This window comes from Mastigoproctus giganteus, chromosome 2 (assembly GCF_048544385.1).
Source record: "Mastigoproctus giganteus isolate SK-2022 chromosome 2, ASM4854438v1, whole genome shotgun sequence".
Lineage (NCBI taxonomy): Eukaryota > Metazoa > Arthropoda > Arachnida > Uropygi > Thelyphonidae > Mastigoproctus > Mastigoproctus giganteus.
The window spans coordinates 37,098,367-37,123,735 of NC_143576.1; the positions used below are offsets into that span (position 1 = coordinate 37,098,367).

General features: G+C 37.8%; 1 protein-coding gene across 1 annotated transcript in view; it reads right to left on the bottom strand.

Moving 5' to 3' along the window:
• The window catches only part of LOC150089270 (spatacsin-like), a 445,059-nt gene that overhangs the window by 107,149 nt on the left and 312,541 nt on the right, over positions 1-25,369 (bottom strand). Inside the window, exon 14 of the mRNA XM_090389929.1 lies at positions 13,925-14,032. Within this exon, the coding sequence (XP_090246055.1) occupies positions 13,925-14,032 (108 nt within the window). The remainder of the gene's footprint in view (positions 1-13,924; positions 14,033-25,369) is intronic.

Sequence of the window (25,369 nt, forward strand, 5' to 3'; positions counted from 1 at the left end):
TCTAATCAAGAAGCATGTGCTATGCACTGCCGCTCTTGCTCACCTGGCTACAGAGGCACCACATGGATGGGTAGTGCAATGTTGAGTCAGTTTGGTGCGTTTTGACCAGTAGAGTAGGAACGCCTTGGCATTGGGACAGGTGCCATGGATGCCACTGCCAGACCACATCAGTTAAGTGCCAAGCTATTTCGACACACGAGGCTAACTGACGAAACAACACCCCAAGATGATGTGATGTCAAATCAGGATCAGAGCACAAGATGGGGTGAAAATTAATTTTTGCCAAATAGTGTTTTCAGGGAGCGATTCCAGCTTGCATGCATGTTTAAATCTGATAATGTACTGCATAGCAACATAGCTCTATTTGCCATCTAGAACGTACCTTTGCTGGGACCAGTTTTGTTATTTCTTGGATCATCTAAGGAATAACGAAATTTATGTTTTTACTAAAATTGAGGAAACTTGCAAAAGCAAAAAAAAAAAAAAAAAAAAAAAATTAAAATAGTACCATTCGAAAAGAGGAAGGCGAAATAAAAAAAAAAAGGAAAAAAAGCCAGGTGTGCATGCTGAAGATGAATCATCGAACTTCAATGGAATAAAAATTTCTTGTTTTTCAAAAATTGATTGTATTATAATGCAGTTAAATGAAAGATTTTAATCTCTAAAAAAGAGTAGAAGACTAATTTTTTTGACTGGCAAAATGTTCCATTCAATGACAAGTGAATATTTAGAAACTAATACTATTTTACTGTTAGAAAAATACCCTAAAATTAATCAAGTCCAATATAAAAATAGCGAAATGCTTAAAGTGCGGTACTCACCTTGAATATAATCTGCAATAGTTTATATTGATAATAATTATAAGTCCAATTTAAAATTGAAATCAAATGCTTTAAATGCCAAATAATTTAAATAATAGAAAACAAAAATTCCCACACAATACATCACTCAGATATTTTAAATGTATTGACTAAATGGGAGTTACAAGAAACCAATCCAAATATTGAAAAAGCTCTTAAAATATTCCTTACAATGCCAATGACAGTAGCCACTGCGGGAAGGAGTTTTAGCAAGTTAAAACTTGTTAAGAATTATTTGAGATCGACGCCAGGACAAGAACACACATCATACTTATATCTCCTTTCAACTGAATTTTGCTAACAGTAAAGCAAGAAAAATTAAGCTTTGATATAATTTAATAAATTTACATTCCTATATAATAACTTTAAAATATAGGTGTAAATGCACCATACACAACTCTTAAAGGAAAAAAAAAAAAAAAAAAAAAAACTACAATAGCAGTGTAAAGGGCATCATTTCAACTGTATCTAATATTGTGCTCATCCTTCACAATAGTTACCATGTATTGCACTACCTCAAATAAGTAAAGCTTCACTAACAGAGAAGACTATTGTTACTTATTTTCAGTGGGTACCACCACCCAGACGGCACCGATTCAAGGCTTGTTGGCCTTTCATCGGTGGGTGGATAAACATGACAGCCCAGTTGTGAAGATAATCCCACAATATGAGAGATGCCAAAAGGTGTACCTGATAATGTTTAAGTAAGACTCAATGCAACAGGGCATAATATTTTTATGAGTTATAATTTGGTAGTGCAATACACTGTAACTTGTTGTGAAGGATGAGCACAATATGATATACAGTTGAAATGATACCTTTTATGCTACTATCGCAATTTTTTCCTTTAAGAGTTGTCTAGGGTGTTTTTACACATATTATATAGATAATTATAACTCTTAAAAATATTATGGCCTGTTGCATTGAGTCTTACTTAAACATAATAACTTTATTTACCTATCCATATAAATATGTGATTTTATTTATTAATATTGTTCCTCTTGCAGTTTCTTCTGTATTTTTTAAATTTTGTTATTAAATAAGAGAAGTTTATTCATTTTACATTATATATGTATATACATAACCAATGATATTATTTATGTTTCAACTCAATAAAACAATGATAAAAATATCGGATTTCTATATAACGAAATCGATTGTTTGCTTGCAAAAATGCATTAATTAAACAGAAATTTCAATATAAAGAAATATGACCTTTTCAACAATTATTTTTAATTGTTGAAAAGATAAAATAAATAAATAAATTTTCTAACATTTTAAAACAATTTATTAATATATAGATAAGCAATTTTTTACATACAGAAACAACTTTTTTTTAATAGTACATGATGCACACAATATTACTACATTTAAGAATTATTAGGCTATCTTTTGTTGTACACTGGATTTTAACATACATCGATCATTAAAAAATGTTCATATTTGTTTTAACTGAAGGCCTCAACGAAGTTTCATAAACTGTTGTTGTTGTTATTTGGTTTTTAGGAGCATTAGCAACTAAGGCCATATTGCTCCAGGGATATGCGGTGGTCATTCCCTGACCTTTCTGCATCCTCTGTATTTGGTGGTCACGGGCTCGAACCCTGGTCTAATCAAGAAGTGTGTGTGCTACGCACTGCTGCTCCTACCCACTTGACTACGGAGGCGCCTTTCAGAAACTGCCAACATTTCATGTTTAGGTCTAATATCTTCACTGCTCTCATTTTCTTTCTCATGTCATCGATATTGTCTCTAGTTCATTAAAGTAGTCCTTAAATTTGATTTTTCTTTTTTTTTTTTTGAAAGTGTCCAAAATGTTGGATCACTCAGATATTCAACTACTGTGACCATGTAAACAGAAATAGGGGAAATTATCTTCCGCGAAACAACAGATAACCAGTTCTTGGGTTAAAGGAAAACACTCTCTCCTAAATCTCTGATAGGGTGCTTACAGTAGAAGGTTGACCAAAGCCTAATGTTGAATATGCCTTACTCTGCTCACTGGGTAAGGATACACAGAAAGTAGTTGACCAGCTCAACTTCTCGGTATGTGGAATAGGTTTTAAGGGTACCACCGAATTTAAGATGGTAATCTCTTTACCTCTTAATTTGTGCTAAGCAACAGCACTATTGCCTAAATTAGGGTTTCCCAAAACTTTTTCAAGCATGGACCAGTGTTTGCAGATTTTTTTTTCTGTGGCCCACCTATAGCTAAAAATTAATGTACTTTCAATAATTATACTCCTAGGTTGAGGAAATAATGACACTACCATTAGGACATTTAACATACCAGTAATAATGTAATTTATTAACATCAATAAATATAAATAAAATATAGGTAATTCATTTCTTTATTTATTATCAAAAGTTTATACAAAATTGACATATTTTTGAGTCTGTTTTTGGGCAAATAAATATTTATTTAATAAGTAGGGTGATGCTGTTTTCCATCACATAGTAATTTTAAATCAGGGGGAAAAAGATGTCAACTTGATTCTCACATCTGGCTCAACATCCAATCTGTACCGGCATTTGTTTTTTTAAAAAAAATAATATTGAGAATCTGGTTTCACATTTTTAAGTTGTTACAAAAGGTATAAGAAATTCCAGTGCTTTTTCTGATAAATGCTTATATTCTTCACGGCAGTTTAACCAAAAATTTATCAATGAGACCTGACTGAGGTGGTCTTTTAATGCTGTGTCACATAACCGTTCAATAACAGAATCAATAATCAAAATTCTTCCACGTTAAAAGTAAATCAGTTTCAAATCCGCATTTTACTGTTGTCAATTGGAGGAAAATATTCTTGAAAGTTTGATTTCACATAAATAGGACAACTTGATTCTCACATCTGGCTCGATGTCTTTCCTGCATCATATGCCTGAACTAATGCTAATTCAAACCTACTTCCTTCTTTATCTAGAGCTTTAACAAACTTTTAATTAATCCAAGCTTTATATGTAGAGGCAGTAGAACCTTTTTTTTTCTAACGGGTTCACAATTGTTGCACAACTTTCCTACAAACATAGAAAACATTTGTTGTGACTGATTGATTGCTTGGTTTTTTGATGGTGGATGAATGAGCAACTTAGACCATGATATGCTGAGTCCAAGTATTTTGCAAAACTTCCTGGCAAACCAATGAGTAATCTAGTTACCTTAAGGTCATCATAAAGTGATGGTATTTTGTGGTACCTAGGATCTTGAACATTTTAATTTTCTTTCACACCAATAGCTTGAACTAGAGGACTTTGATAATAGGTTTCCATTGTGCAGCAAAACTTGGATCCTTGAGGTTTGTCGCAGACATTCGCTCACATATGCAAAGCTAAAGGTTGCTTAGGAATCTAAAATGCTAATGGAACTGATATTCAGATGATATGTAAGTCAAGTGAAGTTTTCCAGTGAAAACTTCCAGTGAAGTTTCAGTGAACCAAATCCTCTGCTTGAATGATGGTGGGACTGCTACTAACCCTCAGTATAACACCTGTGTACACCTAGTGTACTGAATGTAGCCACCCAGTTGTGAATCAACATCAGCAGGCGTTGAAGTGTGGTGTTCATACCACACAGAGGAATGTCACTCCTGTTTTACCAGGCAATAGATGGTATATAACACTGATTAACTGGTGCAATAACACTTTGCTCATTGGGAGCTTGAAAGTGAAACCATGTTTACTTTCCAGAGAAAAGCTCCAGCAACTCTCCATTTCTTCTATTGCATATTGATTGATGTCTTTTGAGGTTATGATGAGCACCATGGCACAATCCAAATTTTTTTACATTTCAAGGGTACAACTGAATACATCATAAACAGTCAAACTAATAAAACAAACTTATCTGTGAAAAGATCTAACCCTCCGAATCACTTCCTTGTTCAATTTACAAATATATGGTGCCTCAGTTCAGTGATACCCATCTCCACTTAGTCTACTAAGCCCCACTTATTTTTTCTGACAGAATCCCAATTATCAGTTGATTCAACCACTGCTCACCTTAGTTGTCATAATGCATATATCTGCTCTGATATTCCCTGCCAGAGATTTAGCAATTTGGAATCTTCTATTTTTGATCTTCTCTGGCTTTACCACATTCTGTCAAATTCATCTGTTGCCTCTATGATTCTCCTAACTCCACTAATTAATTGGAACTCTTTGACTTCCTTTCTTTGAAACTTTACTCTCTCCATTCCACTTTTCTTACCAGTGAGGTAATTTTTCTTGGTGATTTTAATGTTCATAACTCCAGATGGCTTTGTTTTTTAAGTTGTATGGACCCAGCTGGTTGAGATGCTGAGGCTTTTGCAATTACTAATGACAGAACACAGATTGTTCATTTACCTACCAGAATACCAGAAAATCCTCAGCTAACATGCTTGATCTTTTTGCTCACAAACAACCCTTACAAGTACACAGTTGAGGTGAGTGGTCCTCTAAGCACCTAAGATCACAACTTGGTGATGGTCTCTTCTCCAGTGGAATCTATCTGTCTTGGCCACTCTCAGCCTCATTGTTGGCTGGCATTACAAGAATGCAAAATGGGATAATCTGTGAGATTTCTTTTATTTTTTGCCTAGGTTAAATTACTGTTGTAGGGATGAAATTCTTTATTCCACACTCAACCTTAAAATGCCATCCTTTATCTGATCCTTGGTTTACCAATAAATGTGCTAAGGTTGTTCACAATAAGAACTTTGCATATGGCAATTGGTTTGCATCCAAATTTTAAACAATAATTTTAAAGCAGTTATTGATCAGTCCAAACTAATTTTGAACAGGCTAAGAGTAGAAAAACTTGCTTCTTGTCCAAATGTAGTTGAGTATTCTGGTCTCTTGCCAAAGTTGTTAGTTGCAACTTTTGCTTATGATTTTGGAAATAGTGGAAACAAAGTAGATGTTTTTGGAATTTCACTTGCAGCTGCATGGACAATATTTTCTCTGATGCATGTCAAACTCTGCCAGATGTTGGAAGTAATCCCAGTCAGTCTGATCAATCATCTACTGTGATTACCTAAAAGAAATACACCGTCTTCGACTAATTAGTCAGAAGAAAGTGGTCACTTCAGTAGGAGTTCTCCTTCACCTCCTAAGAACATGAAGGGAGAGCAAGAGCATTATCAATGGCAGAAAACATATGATGGACATGTTTAAGATGGTGTTAGTTAGCACCCAAATTTAGAAGGAGAGGTCACTGTTAGTGAGCATATGCTCTATGACATGTACCCTTCGATTACTGTTAGCAGTGGTCTCACAAGGTGTTATATCACTAAACTCTCCAAAGAGTAAGACAGTAGAAATCAAATACATAATAAGATCATCAAATTTTGTGTCATTCTCAGGTAGCAAATAATTGGAGCAAACTGTTAATACCCCCCCCCCCCCGGTAGGAAAAATCTGCTACCACTGGTAGTAATAGAAAATACTGAAATGAGGTCTGGGTGCCCACAATGATAACAATAATGGGCAGATCGATACGAAGGAAGGGTTTTCATTTGCCCTTAGTTGTGTTTCCTGCAAGCAAAAGAAACTGATTCATACTTATACAGGACTGCCTCATATTTGACAGTATTTTGTCAGAATCCATGATAATTCCACTGTAGGATTTTAGCCATTATTTGGGCTTTGTGAATCAGATGGTCAACTTCTGAACTGCTTGAATGTCTGTTTTTTTTCAGCCTTGGATTTATCCTTTTTTTAGGGAAGATGCTGTTTTGTGTCAATTGTTTTCTCAGCAAACAGTTCCAAGACTGAATCATCCAGTATCTCCTTTAACTTGACATTCAGTTCTCGTGTATAGGGGTACTTTTGATGTGAAAACATCTTTGGCAGCACCTACTACATTTTTTGGACTAAAATAAAACGTACTGGTAATGAAAATGAGAGATGGAAACGATTTCACTTCCTAAATAATGCTAACTCAGTCACTATCATTAATTCGGTAGAGTAAATAGTGGGCATGAACATAAAACGTTACATCCTACATACTAAATATTGCGGACTGAAGTAAAACTGATTGGTATTGAAAATGTGAGATGGAAATGAGGCAAATGATGTCACTTCCTAAATGATGCTAACCCAGTCACTAATGTTGATTCAGTAGCGTAAGTAGTGGGTGTGAACATAAAACGTTACATCATCCATAACTTTGGTTCTAGCAGTTCGATTTTAAAAATTTAAATGGGTGATTTTCGTCAAAGATGCTTTCACATAAAAAAAAATCTTTTGTGCATACAAGGTACACACGTTTTTTTTACCACATTTATTTGGAAGTGGTGGAGCACTAGGAGGTACAGGTGTACATAAGTGGTAGCTGAATGTAGTGAGAATAAATGACTATTTTTGGCAGATTCAATGGAACATCACCCTGCATCATGCTAAGCATACAAAGGTTTATTGCAATTTATGGATATAACAGCTTTACTTTCATCCTGATAACATATGAGCTCTGCTGTAAGTTACTGTTTTTTTTTTCTTCTTCTACTTCCACCATACTCCAAACCCACATACATTAATTGCCAAGGAGAGCAGGGAGCTGTTTTTCAAAGAGCTCCCTGCAATTATCCAGCTGTGATTTAATTAGCAGACACTGGTATATTGAAAGAAAGGAGGTTTCTAGTAGGGGCTGGATTCCCATCTCTACGGACAAATATTCATTTTGCAGCTGTCATTCTGAGAGTTTTAGTTCAGAACACATTTCTTCTTCCAAAACCAAGAAGACCCTATTCTGATACCTCAGGAAGAATTTAGGTTCTAGTTGGCTGTTATTGAAATTGGAATTTCCCAAAAGATTCCCATATCACTTAGGAAAGCATCAAGCACATTAGGTTTTAGGCTCGGAGTTGTCCTGAATGTTTATCATTTATAGCCTCTTAGAAAAGCCATTTCACTGATATAAGAGAGCCTGCTCCCAACCCTTCTGGATAAAGAAGGGTAACATTCAAAGAAGGGTAAACCTTCATTTTCATTCTTTTTTGAACACAACTGTGAAAAATCCATTTTTTATGTTAAAAACCTATACTTTAAATTGCAACTCAACATACAATTAGGCAACATGTTTTTGAATGTATCAATAACTTGTTATATGGGACCTTTTAAAGAAAAACATTCTCAATATTATAAAAGTCAGGCAAACTACAAATGGAAATGGCATCACCCCTACAAACTGGATGCAGACTGTTCCACCACATAGTGCAGACTGTCAATCGTACTGGAGGAAAATTTTATCTGGACCCAAATTAATTCTATAAATATTTCTGGTGCATGGAATTCAGCCTTTTGGCTCGCACTCTGCAGGGTGGCACAGTGGTTCCCTCAAAATCTGCATAGACTGCTTATAGATAGAAGAGAAAGAGGGGAAATATAAAAATTCCCCTGCCCTCTTTTTTAAAACAACCTCATGGTGAAGGATGCATTTAAGTGGTTTTTCTAGCACTAAAAATGTGAAAGCTTTTTATGAAATTTAAATTGTTTGTTGTAGGGTTTTAGACACATCAGCAACTAATAACATAATGCACCATATATAATGTCTATAAATTCCATTTGGACAAAAAACCCAAGTTTCTGAGTAAAAACCATACTACCCTTGCCCAAGACTGATTAATTCAGCCACATTGTGAAAAAGACCAATAAAAATTACTCGCATCATTGGCAGGATTCGAACTTGGGTCTTTTCCACCCGCTGTAGGGAGGATGGCGTTTATGCCAACTGTGCTACTCACGATGGATTGAAATTGTACTTGGCAGATTAATTTGGAGGTTGATTTGAAATTTTCTGGTGCATTAGCAGCTATTATGCACCAAGACAGTTTTGAGGTAGAAAATGAGGAGGTGATAAAAACTGCTTGGTAGAATCATTATTTTTTTTTAAATTTGGAAAAACCAGGGCATTTATGCACCCCCCCCCCCAATTTAGTACATCAAGACAAATTCTGGAAAAGCAAGGTGTCTGGTGAAGCCACTTTAAAACAATATACCCTGCAGAGTTGTACAATGAAAGGTTTCCTCAGAAGATAAGGTAATGATTTGTTAACTTTTCATGAAGATCTATAGTGTTTTTGACAGAATATTGCATGAGTGATTCATACAGTTTAAAAAAAAGATAAATATAAACTGGGCTTCGCATATAAGGCTGTATTAAAAATACGAGATTACAGTTCTACAAGAATATTGGATTTATACAGTTTGATATCTCCAATTAGATGGAGGATTTGAAAGTTCTGGTTTTACTTCCTTCATAGTGTCAAAGGTTTTGATTCTAAATTTTTATGGATTTTCATAATTTATGCATTATTTTAATACACAAATTATGCTTTTAATTAAGGCTTAGTGTATTACTATTGCTTGCTGATATTAATGTAAAGCCTTCTTTACATTAATATCTTTACAAGTGACCAAAAAAAAAAAAGACTTTGTTGGTATATATCTAAATGTTAATAACAAAGTGTGGCTAAAGAAACATTACTGGTTTCTCCTATTCAAAAGTCTTTACTCTGTTACTTAAAGAATAAAAAACTATATTTTTAATTAAATAATGTGAGTGTAAAGAAATGTAGCTATATCATTCATATATTTAAAGGTTTGTATAACCTATTTATACTCAAGTTATAAAACTTTTTAACTATCTATTGTAATTTAAATCTTCTGGAATCTCATTTAAAACCTCATGTAAAAGAAACTTTTCTACACTATTAAAGAAAATCTTAAAATAGTTTCTATTTATACATTGAGACACTCACATATTACGAGAATTATCAGAAACAAGCTGTTAAAACAGCTTGAATGTGAAAGTGTATGCAATTTGGCCCAGACATGATAGGAGGAAGTATATCATGAGAGCCTTGTCGATCAATTCAGCCCTGGAGAGATTGTGTAAGGCTCAAGGGGTAGAATTTTTTTTCAGCCTGGTCTGTACTTGTTGACAGCAGAGACTGCTGCTACAGGAATGGGGTACACTTAAATAGAAAGGGTGCAAGAATATTTCCTGAAGCTAGAGAGGCAGTGTTAGGTGGGTCGGAAAACTGCTAGCTTGGGGAAGGGGGGGGAATACACAGACTAAAAGGTTAACAGTGGCCGCAGGCAGAGGCAAAAGTGATTCTTGCACTGCTTCTATTAGAATGAGCAGCAGCCTGGAAAGCAAGGTAATGGAGATTTCCAGGACTGCTGGGAATCACAGTGGAACAACACAAGGGCTGTGTTAGGGTAACTAAGAGTAGGAACAGGTGAATGTATACTTGCATGTACAAATTTGTACACCAATGCTAAGAGTATAGTTAATAAATTTTATGAGCTTGAAGTGCTAGTCAAGCCATCAAAGGAGATAATGTCGGGTTATCAGAGATGTGGTATCACACAAATATAAGCAGTGCAGAATTGGAATTTGAGGAGTATAATGTGTACAGGAAGGGAGGAGGAGTTATGCTGTTAGTTAAGAAACATAAAATCTAAGGAAGTGTATCCAATTGATATTGGTGGACAATGCAGTGTTGAGTCTGTTTGGTGTGAAATAAGCACTGGGAAAGGAAAAATCAGAGTAGGTGTGTGTTATAGGCCTAATGAATCTGATGAGTATAATGAGCAGTTGTGCAGAGAAATAGAGTGAGCCAGTAAATCAGAATATCTTATAATGGGGGATTTTAACTTTACAGATATTGACTGGAACTTGTGGATTGATCACTCACACACTAGCAAGACTTTTGTGGATTTATTGGATGACTGTTTTCTACAGCAACATGTTCGAGAGGCAACCAGAGGAAGTAATACTCTTGATCTGATTATCAGCAGTGATTATTTATTCATGCATTAAGAATCTGAAGATAAAGGAACCACTGGGTGACAGTGATCACAATGTACTGATACGGGAATTACTTAAAGATGTAACTACCATCAAGACTAAAGAGAATTGCCTTTTGTTTCGTAAAGGTGACTACAGGGGTCTCGGACAGTTTTTAAATTCTGTATAGTGGGATCAACTGATGACGTTACCAACATTCAATTCTAAATGGGAAGCCTTCAGAGACTTAATCTTGGAGGTTTCTAGGCTTTTTCCAACTAAGAAATACTGTTAAAGGTTGAGGCCTAAATGGATATCAGATGAATTAATGAGGCTCGTGGCAGAGAAGAAGAAGAATGTATGGGATGCATATAAAGTTGATACTTTATATGCATCCTGGTGACACAGAAGCCTACGGCAAGTCACAAACGAGGTTAGGCAGGCAAAGGAAGATTACGAGAAATCTTTGGCAAAGAATGCAAAGAAAAACAGCAAAGAGTTCTTTACTTATGTAAACTCTAGAACAAAAGGGATGAATCAGACTGGACCACTTAACCATAGATGGGTTGACTGTTTTGTTTGTTATTTGATTTTTAGGAGCATTAGCAACTAAGGCCATATTGCTCCGGGATATGTGGTGGTCATTCCCTGACCTTTCCGCATCCTACGTATTTGGTGGTGACGGGCTCGAACCCCGGTCTAATCAAAAAGCGTGTGCTACGCACTGCTGCTGCTGCTGCTCCTTCCCACCTGGCTACGGAGGCGCCTTGGGTTGACTATTGATGATCATGCTCAGGTAGCTGATAATCTGAATGAATATTTTGCATCTACATTCACCCATGAGGAGTTATGAGGGGAATGCCAGAAGTTTATCAAATGCTAACAGGGAGTTAAGTGATTTTGTAATAACTGAAAGCAAAGTGGAGGAGAAATTGATGAAGTTAAACATAAGGAAGGCTCCTGGGGTGGATGGGTTCTATTCAGTTATATTAAAGGAGTCACCAAAGGAGGTAAGCAAACCCTTAGCCATAATTATGAGAGCTTTCTTGGACTCAGAGGAGGTCCCCATGGACTGAAGGTGTGAAAATGTATCACCAATTCACAAAGGGGGGTTCAAAAAGTGACATAAGTAACTACAGACCTGTTAGTTTCATTTGTGTTCTGGGGAAAATAATAGAATCACTGGTTAAAGAAGCACTGCAGGATCATGTAGACAAGACTGCAGTAATAGTTAAGACACACCATGGGTTTGTTAAAGGGAGGTCTTGTCTGACCAATTTGATTGGATACTATAATGTGGTCAGAAAGAAACTGAATCCAAAAAATAATTTTGATATCATATACTTGGATTTCAGGAAAGCTTTTAATACTGTTGCACATGGAAGATGGAGAGGTATGGCATAAAGGGAAAGTTGCAAAAATGGATAAAGGGATGGTTGAGTGGGAGACAACAGAGAGTGGTAATCAATCGACACTGGTCTTCGTGGACAAACGTTATTAGTGGAGTTCCCCAGGGTTCGGTGTTGGGCCCATTGTTGTTTTGTATATTTATCAATGATATTGATGAAGGTAAATCAGGTTTAATGTCCAAGTTTGCAGATGATACAAAGGTTGGCAGGGTTGTTAATGACAGTAAAGACAGTATGCTACTTCAGCTGGATCTAGATAAGTTGGGCAAATGGGCTGAGAAGTGGCAACTGAAGTTTAATATTGACAAATGCAAAGTACTGCATAGGGGTGGCAATAACCAAAGAGAAATGTACCAACTGTGTGATACTACACTCAGGGAAGTGGAAAGTGAAAAAGACATGTGGGGGAGTAGTGCAGTCAAAAATGAATTTTGCTGAGCAGTGCAGATGGGCTGCCAGGGCAGGTTATGGAGTCTTGTCAATGATATATAGGAATTTTGCTAGCAGGGACAGGAAGGTAATTATCCCAGTATACAAAGAAATGGTCAGGCTACACCTAGAGTACTGTGTACAGGTCTGGAGGCTTCATTTTAGGAAGGATGTAGAGTTGCTAGAATGAGTACAAAGAAGGGCAACAAGATTGGTGAGGGGAAAAAATGGGTGCTCTTACCAAGAAAGGCTCAAGTTCCACCAATAGCAGTGCCTGGAGAGTAGGCACGTGTAAGGTGATCTGATTGAGGTGTATAAGGCCTTGAATGGGTTGAGCAGGTTGAATGCTGATAGGATTCTTCCTCTTGCTCAGACTAAGAACCTGAGGGGGCACAGTTTCAAATTGAGGAAGATAGTTTAGAATAGATGTGCAGAATTTTACCATTAGCCTGCAGGTAGATGATTGGTGGAACAGGCTTCCATCTTTTGTTGTGGAAGCTAATAGCGTAAATAAATTTAAGGCTGAGCTGGAGGGGCATTTGGAACGAATGGAGGAGTGACATGGGAGGATATTTTTTTTTTTTGGCTGATGCAGCATCGTATGCCTCTACTAATGGTAACAGCAATGCATACACTCACATAATAATGTACGGCCTATTTTTTATGATGATGATAATATATGGATTTGAACACACAACTTATGTCTCTTAGGCCCTTTTGTGAGTGAGTTTGCCATACAAATAAATGCCTTAAAACATATACACGCATGCACAGAAATGCATGAGCATTAGTAGAGGCTTATGATGCAAGAAAGCAAGCTTATGCAGCATCAGCCAAAAAAAAAAAAAAAAAAAAATGCATCTGTTGATGTATTACTTGATTGGGTTTCTATCAAATTCTGGTTCTCAATTCCACAGATATTCTTCACTTTCAGTTTATCTACAGCCAAACTGGACAGCCATCAAAGGGTGCATGCAATCTTCTTAGTGATGCCTGCTTTTGAGAACACACATTGCATGAGGCAATGTTTGCTAATATATGCATGAAATTAATACCTTCAAAACACAGATCCATGTACTTTCTGTTGAAAACGTTAAACAGCACACAAGATGGCTAGCACCAAAAATAAAATATATATATATATTTTTTCATGGCTGGCTTTGTCATATATTAATGAAAATCACAGAGTAAAATCTAGTAAATATCTTTCTTTCAACTGAGTAAGAGTGTTCCTCATAAAAACCTATGAAAAGAAGGTTAATGAACTGCAAATTCATCATATGATATCAGTTTCCTGATAAGAAAAGTAATTTTTCAAATGGAAATACTGATGTTAATGTATTTTTATATAAAATGCACTTTTTTTAACCTTAACATTTCTAAACATTGTAGTACACTGCTGCATTCATACTTCAGAATAAAAAAAATAACTAAATAAGATTTAGTTTGACACTTACCTTATCCATACCTTTTTTAAACAGTAACTCAAATTGATCATGGTCTTTCAAAATGTCAAACACATATGACATTTCACCATATCGTCCAATTCCTGTCAACAGATGAACCTACAGAGAGAGAGAGAGGCAGATATAGCTGATTAGCTGCTTAAATTGTTAAATACAAGGTCACTCGAAAACTTTTTGCAATCACTGTTAAATAATAAATAGTACCATTAAAATCTGCAATCTTTATTTACCCTAAATGTCAAAATTCTTGAAATAGTTACCAATGGAGAGCATGATTTTGCAAGGTGCTTGTTTTTTTTAAAGATCGCATAAGTCAAAATGGAGATTAATTGCAAAAGTTTATGGGCCGTGATTTTCTATGATTTTAAATCAAATCTAACTGGTAGTAAATGCTTTAGGGGATCAATTTTTTTGTTTTTTTTGTTGGTGGTTGTTGGCGCATAAGCTTCTGTGGCCTTTTAAGGGCACAAAAGGTGATATAGTTGTACACGTTGGCACTAATAATATTAAGAGTAGGAGACTGGCAGAATTACTTAACAAGTACAGGTCACTGTTGAACAAAAGCCGAGAATTAGGGTTGAATTTGAAGGTGTCTGCAATTCTGCCCAGACACGATAGGAGGGAGTATATGATGAGAGCCTTGTCGATCAATTCGGCCCTGGAAAGATTGTGCAAGGCTCAAGGGGTAGAATTTTTTTCAGCCTGGACTGTACTTGTTAACAGGAGAGATTGCTTCTACAGGGATGGGATACACTTAAATAGAAAGGGTGCAAGAATATTTGCTGATGCTATCGAGGCAGTGTTGGGTGGGTCGGAAACTGCTAGCTTGGGGGGAGACAAAGACCAATAGATTGACAGTAGCCACTGGCAGAGGTGAAAGAGATTCTTGCACTGCTTCTATTAGAATGAGTAGAAGCCTGAAAAACAAGATGCATGATATTTCAGAGACTGTTGGGAGCCATTGCGGTACAAGTAAACACATGGGTTGTGTTAGGGTAGCTAAGAATAGAAACAGGTGCAGATATACTTGCACTCCTAGCATTGGTGTAAACACACCAATGCTAGGAGTTTAGTAAATAAATTTGATGAATTTGAGGTATTGCTCAAAACATCAAAGGCAGATATTGTTGGGATATCAGAGACGTGGTGTCACACAGATATAAAGGATGCAGAACTGCAATTTGGGGAGTACAACGACTACAGAAAGGATAGACAGGATAGGAAGGGGGGAGGGGTTATGCTATTAGTTAAGAAACACATAAAAACCAAGGAAGTGAAGCCAGTCGACATCGCTGGACAGTGCAGTGTTGAGTCAGTTTGGTGTGACATAAGCATTGGGAGATCAAAATTGAGAGTAGGAGTGTGCTATAGGCCTAATGACTCTGATGAGTATAATAAGAAACTGTACAGGGAAATAGAGTGGGCCAGTAAATCAGAGAGTCTTATAATGGGAGATTTTAATTTCCCAGATATTGACTGGAATTTGGGGGCTGGTCACTCACACACTAGCAGGGCTTTTGTGGATTTATTGGATGATGGTTTTCTACATCAGCATGTTCGGGAGGCAACTAGAGGGAGTAATACTCTTGATTTGATTATCAGCAGTGATTCTTCATGCATTAAGAATCTGCAGATAAATGAACCACTAGGTGGCAGTGATCACAGTGTGCTGAAGTGGGATTTACTCAAAGAGGTAACTACCATTAGGAGTAAAGGGAAGGGTTATTGCTTCCGTAAAGGCGACTACGATGGACTGAGACAGTATTTAAATTCTATACAGTGGGACCAACTGATGATGTTACCAACAGCAAATTCAAAATGGGAAGCATCCAAAGAACTTATCTTGGAAGCTACTAGGCTTTACATACCAACTAAGAAATATTGTTCAAGGTTTAGGCCAAAATGGATGTCAGATGAACTAATGAGGCAGAGAAGAAAAATGCATGGGATACTTACAAATTAACACATGACAAAGAAGCCTATGATAGATACAAGTTGATATGCAACCAAGTTACAAAGGAGGTTAGGCAGGTAAAGGCAGATTATGAGAAATCCCTGGCAAGGGATGCAAAGAAAAACAGCAAAGAGTTCTTTACTTATGTAAACTCTAGAAGGAAGGGGATGAATCAGATTGGTCCACTTGATATTGATGGGTCAACTGTTGATGATCCTGCTCAGGTAGCTAACAAACAGAATGAATAATTTGCATCAACATTCACACACAAGGAGTTATTCAGCGAGGGGAATGCCAGAGGTGTATTCAACTCTAGCAGTAAGCTACAGAATCTTGAAATAACTGGGAGTAAAGTGGAGGAGAAACTGTTGAAGATAAACACAAGAAAGGCACCCGGGGTGGACGGGATCTATCCAGTTATATTAAAGGAGGCAGCAAAGGAAGTAAGCAAACCCTTAGACATAATTATGAGAGCTTCCTTGGACTCAGGGGACCCATAGACTGGAAATGTGCAAATGTGACCCCAATTCAAAAAGGAGGATCAAAGGCTGACACAAGTAATTATAGACCTGTGAGCTTAACTTCTGTTCCAGGAAAATTAGTGGAGGCACTCGTTAAAGAAGCACTGCAGGATCATTTAGACAAGACTTCAGTTATAGCTCGGACAGAGCATGGTTTTGTTAAGGGGAAGTCTTGCCTGACCAATTTGATTGGATACTATGATGCAGTCACAAAAGAACTGGATGCAGGGAATAGTTTTGATATTATATACTTGGATCTTAGAAAGGCTTTTGATACTGTTGCACATGGAAGACTGCTACACAAATTGGAGCAGTGTGACATTGGAGGCAAATTGCTGCTATGGATAAAGGGGTGGTTGAGGGGGAGAAGACAGAGAGTGGTAATCAATGGACACTGCTCATCGTGGACTAATGTTATTAGTGGAGTCCCTCAGGGCTCAGTGTTGGGTCCATTATTGTTTTCTGTATTTATAAATGATATTGATGATGGTATATCAAGCTTAATGTCCAAGTTTGCAGATGATACAAAGGTTGGCAGGGTTGCAAGGACACTACTGACACTATGCTGCTGCAACAGGATCTGGAAAGGTTGAGCAGATGGGCTGAGAGGTGGCAAATGAAGTTTAACATTGACAAATGTAAAGTGCTACACATGGGAAACAGCAACCCCAGAGCAACGTATCAACTCTGTGGTACTACACTGACAGTGATAGAGAATGAAAGGGACTTGGGGGTGGTTGTGCAGGCAGATATGAAGTTCTCTGAGCAGTGCAGATGGGCTGCAAGAGTAGCTCATGGAGTATTGTCAATGATATACAGGAATTTTTCCAGCAGGGATAAGGGGGTGATTATTCCCTTGTATAAGGCAATGGTCAAGCCACACCTAGAGTACTGTATACAGGTCTGGAGGCCTCATTTCAAGAAGGATGTAGAGTTGCTGGAACGAGTACAGAGAAGGGCAACAAGATTAGTGAGTGGAACAAAGGGGTGCTCTTACGAAGAAAGGCTTAAGTTTTGCAAATTACAGTGTCTGGAGACTAGGCACCAGCGAGGTGATCTGATAGAGGTGTATAAAGCCTTGAATGGTTTGAGCATGCTCAATGCTGATGGGATTCTTCCTCTAGCTCAGAAAAATCACCTGAGAGGGCATAAATTCAAATCGAGGAAAGACAGATGTAGGATAGATGTGCGGAAATTTGCCTTTAGCCAGCGGGTGGTTGGTTGGTGGAACAGACTTCCATCCCTTGTCGTGGAGGTTGATAGCCTAAATAAGTTTAAGGCTCAGCTGGACAGGTATTTTGAAAGAACAGAGGGGTGAAGTGGAAGTGGGTTTTTTTTTTTTTTTTTTTGGCTGATGCTGCATAAGCTTGCTTTCTTGCATCAAATGCCTCTACTAATGCTAATGCACCTCCCAAGGTTTTTGCAGTACTTTGATCCAAGCTCGAGGCGGGAATCGAACCCGCGACCTTTGGGTTGCCAGGCAGGCACTTTACCCACCCGGCTAGCCCGGTCGGCATAGGGGATCAAGCAACCATCAATTAGAATAATATATTTAAATTTGGAAAACTAATTTTGAAGATGAACCTCACTCAGAGAGGCCATCAACAGCTATCATGCCTGAAAAAATTGAGCTGGTAAGATTTTTCCTGTGGTATATCGAAGAATTGCGTATCAGCAGTAAGAGAAAGATGTGGGCATTGGATCAGAAGTAATTAATACCATCATTAATGATCATTTGAATTACAGAAAGCTTGTCAGCAGATTGGGAACCTCACAACTTAATTAATGATCAAAAATTTGATAGTGTCGAATGGTGCTGTTTCATGCTTAAAAAGTTAGTTGAAACAAATCCAAGGCTGTTTATTAAACTTGGATATACAATTTTGATCCAGAAACAAAGCAACAATCAACCAGTCATTGCTCCCACAGCCAGAAGTGTTGGAAAACAAATGGTTGCTTGATTCTTCAGAAAAAAAAAGGCTTTTCAGAAATTGTAAAGGTAGAAGATTGAATGATAAATTATTAAATGTCTTCCTAAAGTGTTTGAAAAAAATCATTCAAAACTGACCCAAAAGACAACTTAAAGTCTTTGCTTCAATACAACATGTAGGCTCACACTTCAGCTCCAACGTTACACTTTTGAAATATTTCTGGTGTTCAGTTAGTTCAGTTAGTCAGTTAGTCACGATTCACCTTATTCTCCAGACTTAGTGCCTTGTGATTTCTTTTTATTCCCAGAAGTCAAAATTCTACTCAAAGGGAAAAAAAAATTGAAAGGAATAAAAAGTTTTTTAGGCCTTCATTGATGGAGTAAATATGATGATCTCCAAAAAAGACTGGTCAAACTGCTTTGATAGTTGGTTTGGAAGGATGAAAACTTGTATAGATGCTAAGGGTGAATACTTTGAGAAACTGTAAAAATTTGAAGTAAAAAGAAGGTAAACTGCAGCCATTATCAACCCACTGCAGGATGGAAGCCTCCTCAACAATTCATGTTGAGGGAAATGGACCATAATCTGCCACGCTGGTCCAGTACGGGTTGGCAGATCGTCCGTATTTAGCAGTCAGGGGCTTGAACCCCGGTCTACTCAATGAGCGTGTGCTACTGCACTCCCGTTCCTGACCACTCGGCTATGGAGGCCATCTAAACTGGAAGTATATAACTTTAATAAAATTATAAGACTGCAAAAACGTTTTGAGTCATCTCTGTAATTTATTCTTTTATATTAATTTTTTTTTAATTCTTATTTTGTCACTTAAACTTTTTCTGGCTCTGTTGTTACCACCAAAATTACTTCAGTTGAACCAGGTAATACTTAATTAATTGAAAGAAACTGTTAACTTTCATAACTTGGATTTCTGTAGATTGTAATTTTCAGGAAATATGTAAAGAAAGAAGGTCATTCCAAAGGATATTGGTAAAGGAATGAATGAAGAAGGAAAAAAAACATTAGTTCTCTGAATGGCAGTAGGTGGTAAATGTGTGAGATCTCTATGCAATATGGCCAGGGGTTCTCATCTGGTGGGTATGGGCTTGGCACACCCAGGGTCCTGAACTGGATATCATCATTCTTCGCTTTCGTGGTGATTCTCTTCCCTTCTACTTCTGACTTTCACACACACACTCTCTCTCTCTCTCTCTCTCTCTCTCTCTCTCTCTCTCTCTCTCTCTCTCTCTCTCTCTCTCTCTCAGGGTAATTCAGAAATTTTTTTTTTTTTTTTTTTTTTGGCTGGTGCAGCATAAGCCCCAGGCTTCCTTGCAATATATGGCTAATAATAATAGTAACGGCCCAAGGTTTGTGTTCCTCTCACACCTCATCACAGAGAAAATATCTGGCTATATTTTTTCCATTAGAACTGTTTAAATTTTGTAAATTAAGCTGAAATTTCACATGCAGATAAAGTAACAGAAAAAAAAAAAAAAACCAAAAAAAAACACATGTGCATCGTTTGGATAGACAAATATGAGTGGTTTTAAATAGTGTTCTGGCATCACCTAGTTTTATTATGCATGGATAATAAGTCTGATTACCATTTCATGGTCTGATGGTGGCACAATCACAGGAGGAGATAGCAAGGATTCTGATTGCCTAACCAAATGTGATATCCAGATTGTGGTGCCTGCTCTATGAGTATATCCCAAGATGTAGAGGACTCATTCAGGAATATTACTATTATGTTAATGGAAGAAAAGTAACGCTGAGAGCGAAAGAGAAAACCAAGTTTTTTAGATGCAGAGGAAGCAATATTTGTAATGTGCTTGTGCCAAGAGAGATTAGAAGTCAGGGTAATCCCCAAAAGAGATATATCATTTTGCCTAGAAATCAGGGTGTCACTAAATAGGAGCAGAAGAATACTTTTTGCAAGATACAAGACAAGACTGAGTTTTAAAAGGGTTGAAATGAACTAAGTTGTCTTTGCCCCACTGGAGAATTACCAGATGATCGACATTTAAGGAATTGGCAGCAGATTTTCGAGAACTTGAAGCTGATTGAGCAGGACAAGGTTTCTCAAAATGAAAAGTTGAATGCAATGTGCTATAATCGGCAAAACTATGGATAGGATTTCCAGTCAATGGAAGAAGGTCATTGATATACAAGAGGAAAAGAGTGGGGGAAAGAACTGAACCTCGGGGGACACCGGCATTAGTGGAGAAATTAGAAGACAGAGAGACATCTGCCATCACTCTCAGTGAGCGATCAGAGAGAAAACTGGATAACCAATTACTAAAAACAGTTGGCAAACCATAAGATGGAAGCTTGTTTAGAAGACCTTTATGCCAAACACGATCAAAAGACTTTGAGATGTCAAGAGCAACTACTTGTGTTTCACCAAACCTTTCCATTGAATTAGTCCATAAATGGGTAACATAAGCCAGAATATCACCAGTGGATCGACACTGACGGAATCCATACTGGCGATCGTTGATTAGACGGAAAGTTTCTAGGTAGTTTAAGAGTCCGCGGTTAATTGATTTCTCCATTACTTTAGAAAGAGTAGAAGTAATTGCAATGGGACGATAATTGGATGGGAGGAATTTGTCACCCTTTTTAGGAACTGGCTGGATATGAGCAAATTTCCAAGCAGAAGGAAAAACACCTTTGGAATAAGAAAGTGAAAAAAGGCGGCAAAGAATAGGAGTAAGTTCAGGAGCACAAGTTTTGAGAACAAGTGGAGAAATACCATCAGGACCTGGAGCTTTCTTAGCATCGAGATTCATCAAAATCCTTCTGATATCCTTTTGATGGAAGACCACAGGAGGCATTGAATGGAGAGTGTTAGGAATGGTGGGAGGTGTTTTACCAAGATCATTAATACATGATCTAGAAGAAATATGGGATGCTAGCAGGTCAGCTTTATCCTTGGCTGAAGTGACAACAGAACCATCTGGTTTGGACAGAGGTGGGAGCAGAGATGGGCAAAAGTTGCGGCCAATAGCTTTGGCAAGAGACCAGAATGCTTGGCTACCATTAGGGCAAGAAGCAAGTTTTCTACTCTTAGCCTGTTCAAACTCTAGTTTGAACTGATTAATAACTGCTTTACAATTGTTGCGAGCTTTAGTGTAGGCAGAAAATGAAACTGAAGAATTAGAAACAAGCCAATTCCGATATGCAAAATTCTTCTCTTGGAGAGCCTTAGCACATTTATTGGAAAACCAAGGTTTAGATAAAGGACGAGATTTTAAAGTGGAGTGTGGGTTAAAGGATTCCATTCCTGCAAGAATAATTTCACTGACACGATCTGAGCAAATGTTGACATCAGAAGTTTTGAAACAGTAATCCGACCAAGGAAAAGAAGAAAGGAAGTCTCGCAGGTCATCCCATTTTGCATTCTTGTAATGCCAAACAATACGAGGTTGGGAATAGCCATGAGATAAAGGTTCCATTGGAGAAGAGACAATCACCAAGTTGTGATCTGAGGTGCCTAAAGGACCTCTCACTTCGACCTTATACTTAGAAGGGTTGTTTGTGAGAAAAAGATCAAGCGTATTGGCTGTATGATTAGGATTGTCCGGTATACTTGTAGGTAAATGAACAATCTGTGCTAGGTCATTAGTAATTTCAAAAGCCTCAGCATCTCGAACTGCTGGGTCGGTGTGACTAGAAAATGGAAGCCAGCTGTAGTTGTGAACGTTAAAATCACCAAGGAAAGTTACCTCACTGTTAGAGAAAGTCAAGTTGCAAAGAGAGGAAGTCAAAGAGCTCCAAGTGATTAGTGGAGTTGGGAGAACGGTAGAGACAACAGATGAATTTGACACAATGAGGTAGAGAGATTTTAAGCCAGAGTAGGAGACCGGCGGAATTACTTAATAAGTACAGGTCACTGTTGTAAAAAAGCCGTGAATTAGGGTTGAATTTGAAAGTGTCTGCAATTCTGCACAGACACGATAGGAGGGAGTATATGATGAGAGCCTTGTCGATTAATTCGGCTCTGGAGGGATTGTGCAAGGCTCAAGGGGTAAAATTTTTTTCAGCCTGGACTGTACTTGTTAACAGGAAAGATTGCTTCTACAGGGATGGGATACACTTAAATAGAAAGGGTGCAAGAATTTTTGCTGATGCTGTCAAGGCAGAGTTAGGTGGGTCGGAAAACTGCTAGTTGGGGGGGGGATACAAAGACTAATAGATTAACAGTAGCCACTGGCAGAGGTGGAAGTGATTCTTGCACTGCTTCTATTGAAATGAGCAGAAGCCTGAAAAACAAGATGCAGGATATTTCAGAGACTGCTGGGAGTCATTGCGGTACAAGTAAACACATGGGTTGTGTTAGGGTAGCCAAGAATAGAAACAGGTGCATGTATACCTGCGTGTACACCAATGCTAGGAGTTTGGTAAATAAATTTGATGAATTTCAAGTATTGCTCAAAACATCAAAGGCAGATATTGTTGGGATATCAGAGACGTGGTGTCACACAGATATAAGGAATGCGGAACTGGAATTTGGGGAATACAATGTGTATAGAAAGGATAGACAGGACAAGAGGGGAGGAGGGGTTATGCTATTAGTAAAGAAACACATAAAGTCCAAGGAAGTGAAGCCAGTCGACATTGATGGACAGGGCAGTGTCGAGTCAGTTTGGTGTGACATAAGCATACGGAAATCAAAATTGAGAGTAGGAGTGTGCTATAGGCCTAATGACTCTGATGAGTATAATAAGATATTGTACAGGGAAATAGAGTGGGCCAGTAAATCAGAGAGTCTTATAATGGGGGATTTTAATTTCCCAGATATTGACTGGAATTTGTGGGTTGATCACTCACACACTAGCAAGGCTTTTGTGGATTTATTGGATGATTGTTTTCTACATCAGCATGTTCGTGAGGCAACAAGAGGGAGCAATACTCTTGATCTGATTATCAGTAGTGATTCTTCATGCATTAAGAATCTGCAGATAAATGAACCACTAGGTGGCAGTGATCACACTGTGTTGAAGTGGGATTTACTCAAGGAGGTAACTACCATCAGAGGTAAAGGGAAGGGTTTTTGTTTTCGTAAAGGCGACTATGATGGTCTGAGACAGTATTTAAATTCTATACAGTGGGACCTATACTATATAGTCACATACTGAAGAGCAACATCCCAGTTTGTCTGAAACGTAAAATAATGGACCAATGTATACTCCCCATCATGACTTATGGAAGTGAAACTTGGGCACTCACCAAAAGAATGGAAGAGAAGCTGAGAACTACACAGCGAAGAATGGAACGAATCATATTGGGAATAAGACTGTTAGATAAGAAGAGAAACACATGGATTAGGCAACAAACTCAAGTAAAGGACATTCTTATCAAAACTAAAGAACTAAAATGGTCTTGGGCAGGACACATAGCTCGAAGACATGATGACAGATGGACTAAGAAAATAACAGAATGGTATCCAAGAGGAGCTAGAAGAAAACCTGGAAGACAAAGGCGGAGATGGATAGATGAAATTCATGAGTTTGTGGGTAGTAAATGGATGTCCAGTGCTCAAAACAGAAGGAACTGGAAAGTTGCTGGAGAGGCTTTCATCCTGCAGTGGATTGAAAATGGCTGATGATGATGATGATGATGACAGTGGGACCAACTGATGATGTTACCAACAGCAAACTCAAAATGGGAAGCATTCAAGGAACTAATCTTGGAGGCTACCAGGCTTTACATACCAACTAAGAAATATTGTTCAAGGTTTAGGCCTAAATGGTTGTCAGATGAACAAATGGACATGTGGCGGAGAAGAAAAATGCATGGGATACATACAAATTAATGGGTGACATGGAAGCCTATGATAGATATAAGTTGGTCTGTAACCAAGTCACAAAGGAGATTAGGCAGGCAAAGGCAGACCACGAAAAATCCTTGGCAAAGGATGCAAAGAAAAACAGAAAAGAGTTCTTTAGCTATTTAAACTGAAGAAGGAAAGGGATGAATCAGATTGGTCCATTGGATATTGATGGTTCAACAGTTGAGGATCCTGCTCAGATGGCTAACAATCTAAACGAGTATTTTGCATCTACATTCACGCATGAGGAGTTATTCGGGAAGGAGAATGATGTAGGTAAAGTAAACATTGGCAGTGAGCTGGATGATTTTGTAATAACTGAGAGGAAAGTGGAGGAGAGATTGTTGAGGATAAACATAAAAAAGGCACCTGGGGTGGATGGGATCTATCCAGTTATATTAAAGGAGGCAGCAAAGGAAGTAAGCAAACCCCTAGCCATAATTATGAGAGCTTCTTTGGACTCAGGGGAGGTACCCATAGACTGGAGATGTGCAAATGTAACCCCAATTCACAAAGGAGGATCAAGACTGACAAAAGTAATTATAGACCTGTTAGTTTAACTTCTGTTCCAGGTAAATTAATGGAGGCACTGGTTAAAGAAGCACTGCAGGATCATCTAGACAAGAATTCAGTTATAGCTCAGACGCAACATGGTTTTGTTAAGGGCAGGTCTTGCCTGACCAATTTGATTGGATACTATGATGTAGTCACAAAAGAATTGGATGCAGGGAATAACTTTGATATTATATATTTGGATCTTAGAAAGGCTTTTGATACTGTTGCACATGGAAGACTGCTGCATAAATTGGAGCAGTGTGGCATTTGAGGCAAATTGCTGCTATGGATAAGGGGATGGTTGAGTGGCAGAAGACAGAGAGTGGTAATCAATGGACACTGCTCAACGTGGACTAATGTTATAAGTGGAGTTCCTCAGGGTTCAGTGTTGGTCCGTTGTTGTTTTCGGTGTTTATGAATGATATTGATGATGGGATATCAAGTTTAATGTCCAAGTATGCAGATGATACAAAGGTTGGCAGGGTTGTTAAGGACACTACTGACGCTATGCTGCTGCAACAGGATCTGGAAAGGTTGAACAGATGGACTGAGAGGTAGCAAATGAAGTTCAACATTGACAAATGTAAAGTACTACATATGGGAAACAGTAACCCCAGAGCAACGTATCAATTCTGCGGTACTACA